Raw genomic sequence first — 14,828 nt, forward strand, 5'->3', positions numbered from 1 at the left:
GCTGGGCTGGGCTGGGCGAGGCGCGTTCCTGAACGTAGTATGTGTAAGAGTAAGAGTGACGCATGCGCACGGAGAGCGAGTCTGAGCTGGCGTGGCGGACGTGCGCGCGAACCTGATCTCGAGCTGGTTCGCGGCAGCGGGGGAGGGGGAACGAGGGGGCGCGCGCGCTGGCCGGGGACGAGAGCGCGAGCGCTAGGCAGGGATGCGCGCGCACGGATGAGCCAGCTGGGACCTGGAGAGGGAGACAGAACAGAGGGGGCGGAGCCGAGTGGTGATCGGCGGAGGGGACCGGAGGGAGAGAGGGACGGCAGGCAGGAGCCGCGCCACCATGTATTATTCAGACACAGGTGAGTGCCGAGTAGACGCCGTGAGTTCAGCTGCCCCCTTCTCGTCCATTTTAAGCGGGTGAGTGGCCGACAATTAAAACAAAATAGGGCAGCTGGGTTTCGCCCGCCGCCCGTTCCCTCTACCAACCTTGTAGTTACCGGGCCCATTGCCGGGGCCGGCCTCTTTGGCTGTCGTTCGCCCTCCCCTCTAGCACCGTCTGTGAGGATCTGTAATCACCGGCCTTGGGTTCAGGCATTAGAGTCCCTGAGCTGCCCTGTCTGAGCGCCGAGGAGGGTTGAAGCTACGCTGTTATCACCAACAAGGCAAGGTCAATGTTAACGAGGTGGGTGATTGCTTTTCTTGACATTGACCAGCCGTTCCTATTGTCTTGAATCGGCATTTGCTATAATTTAATGGAGACTTTCTCCATTGCTTTCTTCAAAGGTTATTTTCTTCTGGCGGTACTTTAATGTGGCGGCTGTAATCTGATCGTAATACTCCGCATACATGCTTTTGTTTTTGAGTCATTGTTGTGTGGAAGGTATTTAACAGCAACAATGGAAAGGTTTTGGGCAAAAAACCTCTTTGGTGGTGACAGATGCAAATACGGAGGAAACTGAAGACAACTCATCATAAATAATTGTCGTTAGTATTAGTGGGTAGGAAGTTACTTTTGACAATTGATTAATTTCGACGTAATAGCCTTTTCTCCCAAATTTAATGTATTGTACTTTTAGAGTCTTGGAAGAAATATAAAATCGTTTTAAGCGTTAGAAAGTTTAGTGTCCTGTCTGATGTTGTTATTCAGTTAATTTTTTTTCTGTAAACTAAGCGAATGATAGAAATCGTGGGAAATAATTGACATTTTGTTTTTTATTTATGCCGGTTTTGTTTAAAAATATCTGTAGAAACTACATGCATTAAGCTTCCCAATAATTGGGACAATTTAACCTTGCTCAATCAGGAAAATTAAGTTGTGTGCAGTAGAATAACACCATCTCTTGTATATCAACTTGTATCCCTTTTTGGCAATTGTGCTTTATTGGAAGGGTTTAATATATATTGCAGTATTGACTGTCAATTTTTGTAAAAAATTGATTTGTTGTTCCAGATATTTCTGGTGAGTTGCTTTTCTGTAATTATAAAATAGGGATCCTTGAATGAAGCTAAAGGAAGAGGAAATTGTGGAGGAATTATGTCATCCAAATACCTGTAAAGGCATGGATTTTGTGAAAGGATTAACAGCACCCATCATAGGTGCTCTGCATTATAATGAGATAAATTGGACAGCAAATACTAGCCACATCTGCGTCTGGTGAAGTTTAGAAATTGGGAAGTTCTGTCTGATTTACGCTATTCTTCCCATGTCCTTTGAACTTGAATATTTTAGTAAACAGAGTGAAGATGTAAAGTTGCAACATAGTTGCAAAGTATGCAAGTTAGTGTGTCTATATATTTTTTTAAATCCTTTTTTTCAAATTTCTACGGGCCTTCCCCATCTTTTAATACCTACACTACGTATCTAGTCTCTTGAAAATCCTCAGTTTTATCTGTTTCACTATTGGCAGCTGCAGCATCAGCAGCCATGGCCCTAACTCTGGAATTCCCTCACTAAATTTCTCCAGGACACCATTTTTTCCTTTCAAAACATTACCTATATTTGTCCATCTGACTTAATGTATTGCTGCTTTTGAATATTTTGTTTGATAAATCTCCATTAAAGAGCCTTGAGGCCTTTAATTTTTAGGACCATGCAAATACAAGGATAGTATTTATTGGCTATTAACCTATTGCCCTGAAATTTTACATTTCCTCGTTATTTTGCTTAGTCCATCATTTATGTTTTAAACATTTTGATTCATACCTACCTCTTTAGACTGCTTGTTTCACCTGAGAATTTTGCAATCTGATAGAAGAGCTACACTTTTTGTTCCACTCATAAGCCAATGATTTCCTCTGTGCACTGTGCAAAACAGAATGGCAAATAATCTTAAGTTGTCTCTCAAATCTACATGTTCAAGCACGATGAATGGCAGATGCCATTCCTTTGCCACATGCCACAAAATGGAGACTATTTGCAATAATCTCATAAAAGGTCAATTTCCCACACTTAACTCAATTTCACACCTTTTCTGCAAACTTAAATAATGCCACTGATGTGTGCATTAAATGCATTCACTGAGTGTGACTTTTTAAAATGAAACAATAATTTCCTTTCAGGATATACGTAACAACAAACCTTGAGCCAGAGCTTATAAAGATAAATCTTTTGGCAAAATATCTTAAGTTGAAACAACAAGGTGGGGTCATTTTTTGGATTAGTGGTGAAACAACAGTTCTTGTCCTGACAGTGGAGAAAGCTGCCCAAATAAATCTAGTGATTACTGACATGTGCTTCTCCATCTCTGATATTGGTTCCTTTCAGATATCAATTGGAAGGGATTCCTGGCATCCAGCAGCTCTGATGTCAAGCACGTTGAGCATCTTACAAACAGCAAACATTTTAAAATTACATTTTAATCATTTGAATGTTAAATCAAGATTGGAACTTGGGCATAATTGAGATAATCCATAAATTTTAAATTAATAATCATTATATTGAAATATTTACGAGAACCAAAATACTCATACCTACATATTTTTAGGGTCAGGGAAAATGCTGAATGATAAATATGATTTAGTGCACCACTAAAAATTTACTTCAACCACATGCAGCAAAGGTCAATGTACAACTGGTTCTCCTTGATTCCACCAGAGAGAAGGTAGATGAAAAAGCAATGCCTTTGAGGGAGGCCTGAATCACTGATAATAGCTTCAGGATTTTTATTTTTAAATTGTGTATACATATAAATCCTTAGACTTTTATCGCTTTCATGATGTAACAACAAGTTTAATATAACTATAACCACAAAATCTGTGGCAGTATTCATAAGAGTTCTGTTGGTCAGTTTAAAGAATGAGTGTACAATTTGTGAGCTCTTTAGAATTCTAACTAAAATTAGCTGCAGATAACAATCATTTAATTTTAGCTCCTTATAAATGGACTGTTTTGAAAAATGTCAATGTCAATAAATTTGCTGGATAGAAATTCAACCTGAATTGATTGCTAGTATGTTACACATTTAATGCAGTGGCAGTGCACTGTGCTATGCTTCCAAAATTTGATTCGGTTGTCTTCAATTGAATCAAATTTCAGAATTGGAATACAGTGCACACCCACTTTGCGTCTTTGTTTTGCATGAGAGGCTGTGGATGAATTTCTAAACTTAAAAGCTAAATTGCAATCCCAGCACCCATGCCCAGACTGACTTTGTCCAGATGTGCCAGGTCAATCTCATTGACTCAGTTGTCCTGGACTCCAGATGTGTGGACTGAATGGCAGCAGGGCTTCCAGTGTATTGTGAGAAAACCCTGCCTGTGAAATGCCCTTAAAGACTTTGACAGCTGACTGAATTCATGTTTATCAATTATTCCAACTGGTTGTAAATATCCAAATTTTTATTATTTGCCCAAAATTGTATGAAGCTCCAATTTATCTCTCAAGCTGCTGATGTGATTATAGCTTTGAGCTTAGGAAAAATAGCTAAGCTTTACTGAATTAACATAATTGAAGTGAAACCTATTTATTTCATGATGGTACAATTTTAGATTGTTGGAGGACAGCTGCAATAAAAATAGATGTACAAATCCTAACTCCTTGTGTAATTTTTTTAAACAGCTTGGTACACATTACAAGTTCTGAGTAGAGTACTTTTTAAACTTTAAAACAAGTTTCATTCTTCAATTGCATTTTTAAATTGCCTACGCAGGCAGTCCTGGGTTACATAAGGGTTCTACTCTTGAGAACGCTCTGTAAACTAATATTTCAGTAATTCAAAAACAATTTCAGTGGAAGTTGATTACATTTATTTATTGTCTTCCTCTGTGCAGTTACAATGGTACAGAATCAGAATATCCCAGATCCAATGGCTACTTTTGATGGCCTTAAAGTGTCAATGGATATTACATTGTTTGATGAAGTATTTTGTGTGTCAATAGAAGAGATTTCCATGTCAACTTCCTAAGCAAATCTCTTGTGTAGCCTCCTGCTGAGAACCAGCAGCTTCTGTTATCAAAGACAATGTATCTGTTTGATTACTGCAGGGAGGTTACATGTAAACAGTTTTTTTAAGACTGGTCAGTTTTTGAATTAACTAGTTGCTACCCCATTCCAAATTTCCGGAAGATGTTTGCATTTCTGTAAATAACTTCCTATCTAAGAAAAAACTTCTTTTAAAAACTTATGGGAAATTTGCATAAAGATGCATTTCCATAAATCAGGTCTTCCATAACCTGGGGAGCCCCTGTATCTGCTAGGGTGAAATGCAGCTGATTTTTGTATTATGGCTGATAGCAGCAACGTAGAGCTGCTGAATTTGTGGCAGTCTTTCTCGCACTAGGGAATGAAGAGTGGGGAGGTGATTGAAAGAAGAGGTAGAACTTCCAAAGGTATGTTGACCTGGAATTTTTACATAATGTTCCAGAGAATTACCATCCTTTTCTCATTATTTTGACTCTGCAGTAAGAAAAAAACCTTTTTTCATAGAACAATGCAATTACTAACACACTCAATTCAGCAACTAGTCTACTTATAACTTCCAGTTCATTTAATTTATTGGAAGAAGATGCATGTTTAATGATTAATCATAATTAGTTTACATATCTGACTTTTATTGTAAAGCATTTGTTATTTTAAATATTAAAATATTAAGTTTATAATTATACAGTTTTACTGGTGATGCACATGTTATTTGTTGTACATTTTTTAAAAAAAAACTTGGGTGCATGCAACTGAAAATATTCCCAAATTGCTGGTTGGCTTCCCTGATCTCAGTTTGTATTATTTGGACAGTTGTTCTTATGGAGGGAACAAAATTGACACACAGTTCCTATTACTTGGCTGTATATTAGCTTTGTTAGCATAATTGTGCCACAACTTTTATACTTTCTCACATGGTGTGGAGTGTACATTTAATTCCAAAATAAATTTGAGGATTTATCTCAAATAAATTAGAATTGCGCTAAGTTCTAGCCTTGCAATCTTTCAATCTTTCTGGCTGTTTGATCATATAAGTATTTAACTCGCCATTGGTGGCCATGCCTTCAACTATCTAAGCTCTCTAATTCCCTCCCCCTCCCCCAAGGAGCTCTTTCAACATTTTTGTCATCAACTCTAATATTCCTTGGGCCCTTTTTTTTTGTTAGATAATGCTTCTGTCCATCCACAGTAGATGCTTCACTATGTTGAAGTCTACAACACAAGGATGTTATATTTGTGAAACTTCTCAAACTTCAGCCAATATAAACAGGCAAAGGTTCTTCATCAATGAATTTTGTGCTTGAGCCTATTTTTCGTAGCTGTGTATTTGCTTACGATCTGATGAACTATGTTTAATTTTTTTTACCCTCTTCTCATGCAGGCAATTGAAGCAAATGATTAATTTGGTCCCTCTTTACAAAGATGCAGTCTGAAACTGTTGAGTGTTCACATTTATATTTTGGACTTGCAGCACCTTAACTCAATGATAGAGAAAAAAAATGCAGGTTTCCAAACTCATAACTGTTGAGCAGGAATCAGATTTTGGTGTTAGAGCACATAAAAGGCTCGCAGTCAATACCATAAAACTATATTGAAACCAAACAGAAGTGGTTCCTGCACTGTGGTGACGAATAGTTTGTGACACTTAAGAAAACTGCAACCCTTGTTTCTGTGATCAAATATACACATTCACTAGTGAGCACGATGATGATGAGTGGTTGAACATGATGTAAAACAATGGTTGTTTTCTTTATTGCTACGTGACAAGTATCAAGTTTGGAGTCTGCTGCAAATTACTGCATGTCTCTGAGATGACAACAACTCGTAATGTTAGATCAGTAATTTGGATGCATTCTTTTAAGCTCACTCACTGACAAGCTTGTATTCACTTAAAGGAATTGAATTGCTCTTATTCATTCTCATTCACGAACTCTTGCAATAACTTGCCTAGATTCCTGTTTTATTCTCTCACACTGGATCAGAAATTCTTTTGTGAAGCTCAATTTTTGTGCACTAGCTGAAATGATCAGGCCCCTTGTGCAAAGGTTGCTCCAAATTGCTGCAGTTTCTCTGTTTGAGCACAGTCCCAGAGGCTGTCAGGCATACAGGGTAATATCAAAAGGTGCTTAACGCATATTTTGATGTTGCTTGCATAGAAATCATTTGCTGATCTGCTGTCCATGAATGGAGTAGGCCAGCCATACAGAAAATGGTCTTAACTGGAGAGTTGCAGACCAGTGTTATCTGGAAAGTCTGAGTTTTTGATCTCATCACAGATAAGTCTTTTAGAACCTTGATGTTAGCAACCAAAGGAGAGGTTGCTGCAGGTATACTTTGGGCCCAAATTGTGCACTGACCCTCAGTTGCCCATCCCTTTCTCACACCATCCCCAGACTCTAAGTCGGACCCTCCCTTGGCCAGCAGTGTGAGATACTGTTATTGCCAGAATGCCTTGCACAAAACAGGCATGTGCAATAGACATCGCCCTGCACAATGCCAGTGTAATGTGCTTTTATAGCTGCTGCTGAACTTCTAGTTCAACCTCACTTGCTGTCTTTTTTTGAAAACAAAAACGTTGTTGATCATTTTAGAATAAATTGCCTGCTTGTGCAGTACTAAATGTTTATATAAAATGAAGACGGCCAAGTTTCTGGCAATGCCTGGTCTAATTACATGGTAAATGTAATTGTGGGTGAGGCATCTGATGGTTACTGTTGTATTCCAGGCTTTTAGATTGCCTTTGTGAGTGCCGTGATATAGACAAGAACTTTTTTTACAAGGCCCCGGAATTAGCCTGACATGTTTTTGACAGGGATGGAAGATTACGTGACTGTTTGGTGGAAGCATTTAAAATGGTGCTTATTTGCAGCATTACTGAATGTATGACATGCCCTTTATCCATTATCATTCAAAGATTCCATAAATCTACAGAAGTTATTCTGTTCTTCCTCTCAAAAACCCTTCTGGACCTCTTCACACTCTGTTGTCAAGCTGCTTGTCCAGCAGTAAACATGAGTGAGCTGTTTATTTTCCCAATGACAAACTGTTCCATAATCATTAATTCCCTTCCCTGGTCACCATCTCAAAATGAATCTGAAGCTTAGCAACCTTGCCAGCTGATTGATCCAGGGTTGAGCTTCTATTGTTACATTTAACTTAAGGCCATATATCTGAATTATTTTTATAATGTTTCTGTGCTGCCTCAAGATATGTTGTTGAAATATTTACCCATGCTTTTATTACTTTTGTTTGATTACTTTAATATTTTACTACCTGCCATTCAATTTTCTAGCTTCCATAAATCTGAGGTCATCCAAAAGTTGCTGATTAGATCCTGTACACTACACCCATCACTTGAGCTCATACGTTGGTCCTACGTTGTACATTGGTATTTGCCTATGTTGGTACTTTGCCTGCTAACCTTTCAGATTTAAATTATCAATCTCTGAAGTCCCTCCACATCCTTGTCACTCACTCCTATTAACTTCCTTCAGCACCATGACCCCTGAAGGCTCTGCATTCTTAAATCCTAACCTCAAGTAAACTCTGTAGACCATTTTCCTAATGATTCATGGCCTTGCCTTCTGATGGAGAATTCATAATCTTGGAATTTCCTAGTCTGTCTATATCTTTTTTTTATAAGATTTTTGACATTTGACCAAGTTCCTATTAGCTTGTAGTCATTTCTTTGAGTAACTTCTGTGAGGTGCTTTGGGATGTCGTATGGTTTACTGGTGTTCGGCCAGGTGGGATTGATGGCTTTGGAATAAAGTCCTTGCTGCCATTTTCAGATACTTATTACTCAAGAAGGTACTGTTAAGTGGTTTCCTGATTTTTAAATTGGAATCCTAATTAGGAGTTGGCAAAGTGGAGGCAAATCCTGTAAACCAGAGATATTTATTCAGTATGGTTACCTTTGTCCTTGCTGCAAATGCAATTGCACTTCAGTTTCAACAAATGCAAAATGTTGTAATGTCTCGCTGATGCCTTTGTGTAATGTTTTCTGAAAAATGGGAATAAATTCTGCTCTTCATGTATGACTACAATTTTTTTAAAAATCTTTTTTAAGTGTTTGATTTTCCTTTCAGTTTAATTATTACTTCAGTTCTTCTCCAGCAATGTTGCATAAAGTCTTTTTCCCCAAATTTCTTTGTTGAGTCACATCAAAAACATTTGAGGATTATTACACTTCAGCTTGCTTTGTAACCAGATTCAAAATGATAACACTCATTTAATAAACAATAATTGTACAATTGGTGAATGGAGGTTTGTGTCGTTCTATTTAGTTTTCTAAAGTATATTCAAGGATGAATATTTCATTTCATGTGTGTTTTGTATGTTGATTATTTGCAGATGCCTTGGGTGGCATAAGTGGGCGAATGCGAGCAAAGAAAAGGCCAGCTATTCTTGAAACTTCAATGGATAACAATCCCCCCTTGAGATCATCTGGAAGACAGGTGTTGTACAGAGCTATTGAAACCAATATCTGTTGCAGCTTTCAATTTAATTCATTCTGTTACCTCAGAGATTTTAAAAGATTTGAATTAAGGTGAATGCCAATTTGCCTTTTGTGTTAATACAACGCTACAAAGCTTTGTTTAAAAAGGTGATGTGCACAACTATAGGTGACTGCTATAACTTAAAAATTTTAGGGGATTTAACTACTAAAATTAATATTAAATTAAAGAATGTTTCAAGAATAAAGCAACCTCTGAAGAAATGAGGGAATAATGCATATTTTAAGTTGGAATATTTTGATGTGCAGTGCAAGATGATCACTGTGGTCCTGCAAGGCTGCAAATATCCTCTTAAGAATTTGTTGTATTTGCACAGAATTTTGCTTTGTTTTCTATTGAAGATACCATTTCCCATTGTTCTATTTGCAATCCCCAGCCTTGGGAAGATGCAAGATGGATGTCATTGCAGCTTTGCAGATGGATGTGAGCTGTAGTAAGTGATATGCCACTAATGGTACATATGGTTTACATTCCATATTATTTTAAAGATGGCTATAGAAAACTTAGCATTTGATGTATCTTAATACTTTTTGCATTGTACTCCAGATTGTAATAGTTAAATTTATCATTTTTTAAAATAATACCATGGTGAGTGATTTTGTGAAACTATTGTGATAATGCTGCAATCCATTAATATAAATTCATTTTGCCTTTATTGGGGATGTGATAAAGGTCAAAAAGAAAACTTTTGAAACTGAGGAAGAGGAAGAAGGTTGTGAAAAGAAATATAGGAAATGTGAAAAAGCTGGCTGCACTGCAACACACCCTGTTTGCTTCGCAAGTGCTGCAGAAAGGCAAGTCAAATTGATTCTATAAGTTTATCGCAAGGACACTTTGTTACTTATTATAATACAGAAAGAGGCCACGCAGCTCATGAGGTTCATATTGACTCCTAAAAGAGCAATCCCATTTGTCTCACATTACTTTCTTGTGTCCCTCTAAATTATTCTCTCCCATATGCCCATCAGCTTTTGATTCATTTGCCACTTAATTACACAAAGGGATAAATTAAGAGTAGTACCAGCAAGTTTTTGGGATGTGAGAAGAAGCCAGAATGCCCAATAGAAACTCACATGCAAACTCCACACAGACAGCACCGAGGATGAAAAGATACCAAGAATAATGAAGTAGTGGCATCACCCTCAAAAGTTTAAAAAAGATCTGTTGTATTGCTGCTCCTTGAATAGTAATATGCTGGTAACTCTAATTTAAAGGTTCAGGAAAAGGAATTTACAGATTTTGAACTTTTAATAAATGACAATTTATTATTTATGTCAGTGGAATTATGTTTTTATTTTAAACTAACAGAGATCAAATGCTATCATCTGATTACCTTACCAGGTGATAGTAAATCCAGGACTGGGGGGAAAAAAATTACAATTAGCATTATAAGTGTTGTTTGCATTTTCTGAGGGTGTTGTATGTTAAGGTAGGACTTATGGTTCTGTTACCTTTTTAAGTCATAAAGTGAAAATCTGAAATGTAAATTGAATTTTTAAAAGTTTCTTAGTAACCATTTTGAAAATTCCTTTCTTTGACGTAAACACGTTTTGTTTTCTTTGTTTACATCATGTGGAACTTCCATTCTTTGTGATTTTTGCTCTAAATATTGTTAAGTTGAAGACTGCTAAGAAATACTAAGTTCTTGTTGATTGAGTGGAAAGAATATTTTTTTTCTGCTAGCCTATTCTAAAACATTGTAGTTCCTGAATCAGTATCCAAGCCTTTGTCATCAAACCACCACAGTACCATGGAATACTTTCCACTTGCCTAGATGAGTGCAGAGTCAACATCACCTGAAAATCTTGCCACCATCCAGATCAAAGCAGCCGGCTTGATTGCTGCCCCATCCAGCATCTTCAACATATATTTCCTCCACTACTGGCACACAGTGGTTTCAGTATGTACCCTCAATAACAGGCACTGCAGTTACTCACCCAGGCTATTCAAACAGCTCTTCCTAAGCCATGACCTCTATCACTAAGGTGGTTAAGGTGAACACCACCATGTGCAAGTCCCTTCCCAAATTTCACACCATCCTGACATATGTTGCAGCTCCCTCATTGCTACTGGGTTTCAATCCTGGAAACCCCCATGGGCAGCATTCTGGGAGTACCTTTGCCAGAAAGACTGCAGCAGTTTGAGAAAGAGACTTGTTGTCACCACCTTCTCATGCCAGTTATAGATGGACAGTAAATGTTGGCCAAGTCGGTGTTGCCCATATCCCCCAAAAAATTAAAGAACTGGGCTTCGTGATGTATGAAGAGATTACAGCTTGCACCCCTCCCCCACCCCCCTCCGTAATTACACCATCAACATACACACTGGGGAAAGTTACAGAGTACAATTAACATACATTTTTGGGATGTGAGAGAAAACCCATGCAGTTGCAGATAAAATATGCAAATTCCACACAGACAGCACTGGAGTTCATGATTAAACCCAGGTCATTGGAACTGTGACGCAGCAGCTCCACTCGCTGCACCACCATGCCCCTCTAAAGTTCTTCAGTCATTCAGTAATGTTATTCCACTTCCTCCTCCTACAAATCAATATATTACTTTAATTTGCAGATACATGCTTAATTAAAACTCATTTGAAATGTGTGCTGGATCAAACTCAAAAGTTAACCATCCTTTTATGCAAATGTCTTAAGCCCTATCACAATTTTCATTTCCTTGCCACTCCACAGTCAGATTACTTGGTTATTCCAGCTGAACCAACCTGTTAACAATACTGGCAAAACTGCTTGGCTAAATGCTGAGCTTAAGATTGCTATTTTATCTTTTAACTATTGCCTAATTTATCCATGCCTTAACTTCACGATTTAACTTTCCTAATGTTCTCCTGGGTGGTCTCCAGTTTTCCACCTCCGTAAACATGCCGTGATGATCATGTCCAACACCTTACCAAGTTTTGTTCACCCATCTGTACTATGCATTGGCTCTTCATCTACCACTGGGGCTAATTTAAAATTCTTATCATTTTGCTCTTGACCCTCCTTACCTATATAGTCCATTCCACCCTACAACTGAGAACTTTGCTCTACTCTTTTGGGTGTGTTATTTCCCAGCTTCCTTTGTTACACATAGTCATATGTTCCTTCAGCTTGTTAGGCACCAAGTTCTGGAATTTCCTTCCTTTTTTTTAAGGCCTTCATTAAAATTTGACTTTCTTTTAAGCTTTTGTTCATAATCCCTTTTGTCTCCTTTGTAAGAGGCTATTGCCTTGGTGCCACTTTCAGTCTGATTATCTTCTGTTGAGTGCTTTGGTGTAATTTACTGCCTTAATGATTGTGTGTTGTTGAGTATTCTCCATTTGTAATGGTGTATTATTGGCATGCGGATAGGGATTTCTCCGTACATTTTATAATAGTATGAGATTATATTTGTCATCTAAAGTTTGCAAACTTTGAACATTTATTGGATTGGAAATTTGGAAATGTAACTGCTATATATCTTTTGGCATTTTTAGGTGTGCAAAAAATGGCTACACGTCACGCTGGTACCATTTATCTTGTGGGGAACATTTCTGCAATGAATGCTTTGACCATTGTTATCGCAGGTAAATTTCTGAAGGTTTTGTTTTATTTTGAATTATCTCTTTTTTTTGAAATGCTTATCATACCTTTGAGAGACTTTCAGGTAATCCTGTTTTTAAGTATCTTGAATGGAATGACAAAATGTTATATTTTTTCTCTTAACTATTCTGGTGGCACCCAGTTTCAAATTCAATGTTTTCCAAACACTCATTTGAAAATAGACATCTGTTCAGGCTACTTGCAGCTGTGCAAGGAACTTGGTGCAATATGCTGGACTTTCTTGGCAATAAAACAGAGCCTGATGTGGAACAAATAGAAATGTGAAATGTAAATGTATTTTCAAGATTTTAGGTGCTTCAATTATTGCAAAGCAAAACTCCATTTCCTACTGATAAACTAACATTTAATATATTGCATGTAATGTAAGAAATTCTAGAAACAGTCCATGGTCAGCTTTTTCCCATATTTTGGTGACGGATATTATTGTGAAGTGACATATTCCTGTAATTTTGACTGTTTGCTCTTCATATTTTTGTAATGTGGCAACAACAGAACCTGAAATCTGTTGAAATTTATTGATGGAACGTTTTGATAGTCTGGTAGTTTTTTTAAAAATCTGCTATGGTATTTCTGCTTTGTTTCACGGTGGTGCTTAACATTTTAAACAACTTTATGAATTGTGCTGCATGGTTGGAAAGATGTGTTACGTTTTCATTTGGGGGCTTGTGATAGGGTGATGTTTTTGCACAGTATATTTCATCTGTTAAGTATCATGAAGGACCTGTAATATGGTCTCCCCTCAATGGCAGTTCCTCCTCCTTTCCAGGCCACTGTGCAAAATGATAGCTCAGAGAAAGAAGAATCACTCATATGTTACATAGTCAGAAATTTTAATAAAGTGGTGATAAGGGGTTTTGTCTTTGATCTGTGCTAATGAGATGAGTTGACAATCAAAATTCCACAAATGGCATTAGGATTTCTTGACGTGGTGGGAAGTAGTAGCCAGGATTATTATTTCCAATTGCTGTTCAAGCGAGCATGTATGGATTTTGGACAAGGATGTTAACATACTCCTCAACGATGTTCACAGATGATTTGGTATGCTGTATTTGACTTTCAACCTGAGTTTCAAAATTTCTTACCGTGCATTTCTCTGTAGATGGACTATCTGTGCCTCTATTCCACATATTGGTGAACCCTGAAGACATTTGGCCATCTTCATACTTGATCACTACAATACATGACTTGTTACTTTTGTATCTTGTATCTTCAACAAGCTCATCCAAAATTCTTGTATTTTATGTCATCCATTTGTCCCATACCTCTGTCTATATTCTTTTCTTTTAAATCTTGTTGCGTAGTTGTAACACAGTTCTATATTTCTAACTTACATTATCCTTTGCTCCCATATTGCTTTGTCTCCAACCACCTCATGAATGTCCTTATCATATCACACCATTGGTAATTACCTGAAGTCTTCCCTATATTGTTGAATTCTTCCCTATAACCTTTGTGCCTGTTCCTTTATCTATCACATTTTAACCTTTTTTTCCATGAAAAGAAAGCTATTGTTAATCAAACCTTTGGCCACCACCCATTCCCCACCCCAACCTTTCTTCCTTTGTATAGGCACATTCTCTTCCTCATTCTGTGAAGCATCTTTGTATCTCATTTCCATGTTGAAGAAATTCATGGTGCTCAAGTGACATGGCTTGCATTTATATGTTGTAGAATGTTGCCACCTGTTATTTGACAAAATACATGAGTAATTCTACTTAAATTGGAGCCTTAGTTTTGTTTTCTTCATGTAGTGGTCACTGGATTAAGAAAACAAATTGGATGCTTGATTTGTAAAAATACAAGAATGTAGAGGATATCAGGTCTGATGCAGGGTTTCAACCTGAAATGTCCACTATCCCTTTTGCCTCCACGGATGCTGCTCGACCAGCTGATTTCCTTCAGCAGTTTGTTTTTTTTTGCTCCAGGTTCCAGCATCAGCACTCTCTTGTGTCTTCAAAGTGCAGTAAAATGCTGATAATCCAGCACCCATCTTTGGCAGTGTTGGATAGGCTGATTTTCTGGACATTGGATGTTACTCTATTATTGCCCCATCGTACTTTTGAATTCAATTTTTTTGCATTGATTGATTTTCGATTAATTGTAGTATGATTGATTTTCCAATGATCCTAGTGAGTTTAAAAGGAGCATGGGATACAAGGCCCTGGTGTGTTTGAAGGGAACATGGGGAAACAAGACTCTGGTGAGCTCCATGCTGAATCCTCTGGATTTCTGACCAATAGTGGGTTATCAGAATTTCACTGTATCCCATTCATATTTTCAACGACGTAGAAATTTTCCTAATGCA

General features: G+C 37.6%; 1 protein-coding gene across 6 annotated transcripts in view; it reads left to right on the plus strand.

Annotated features, from left to right (window-relative positions):
* The window catches only part of LOC127570222 (lysine-specific histone demethylase 2), a 69,488-nt gene that overhangs the window by 527 nt on the left and 54,133 nt on the right, over positions 1–14,828 (plus strand). For 3 of the 6 annotated variants that reach the window (XM_052015522.1, XM_052015525.1, XM_052015521.1), the window contains exons 2-4: positions 8,759–8,862; positions 9,595–9,716; positions 12,397–12,486. In XM_052015522.1, the coding sequence (XP_051871482.1) occupies positions 8,759–8,862; positions 9,595–9,716; positions 12,397–12,486 (316 nt within the window). Of the gene's footprint in view, positions 1–136; positions 348–377; positions 671–8,758; positions 8,863–9,298; positions 9,377–9,594; positions 9,717–12,396; positions 12,487–14,828 lie in introns of those variants that run through there. The other 3 variants (XM_052015523.1, XM_052015524.1, XM_052015526.1) reach the window with 3 other exon arrangements.

Source organism: Pristis pectinata, chromosome 5 (genome assembly GCF_009764475.1).
Source record: "Pristis pectinata isolate sPriPec2 chromosome 5, sPriPec2.1.pri, whole genome shotgun sequence".
NCBI classification, from domain to species: domain Eukaryota; kingdom Metazoa; phylum Chordata; class Chondrichthyes; order Rhinopristiformes; family Pristidae; genus Pristis; species Pristis pectinata.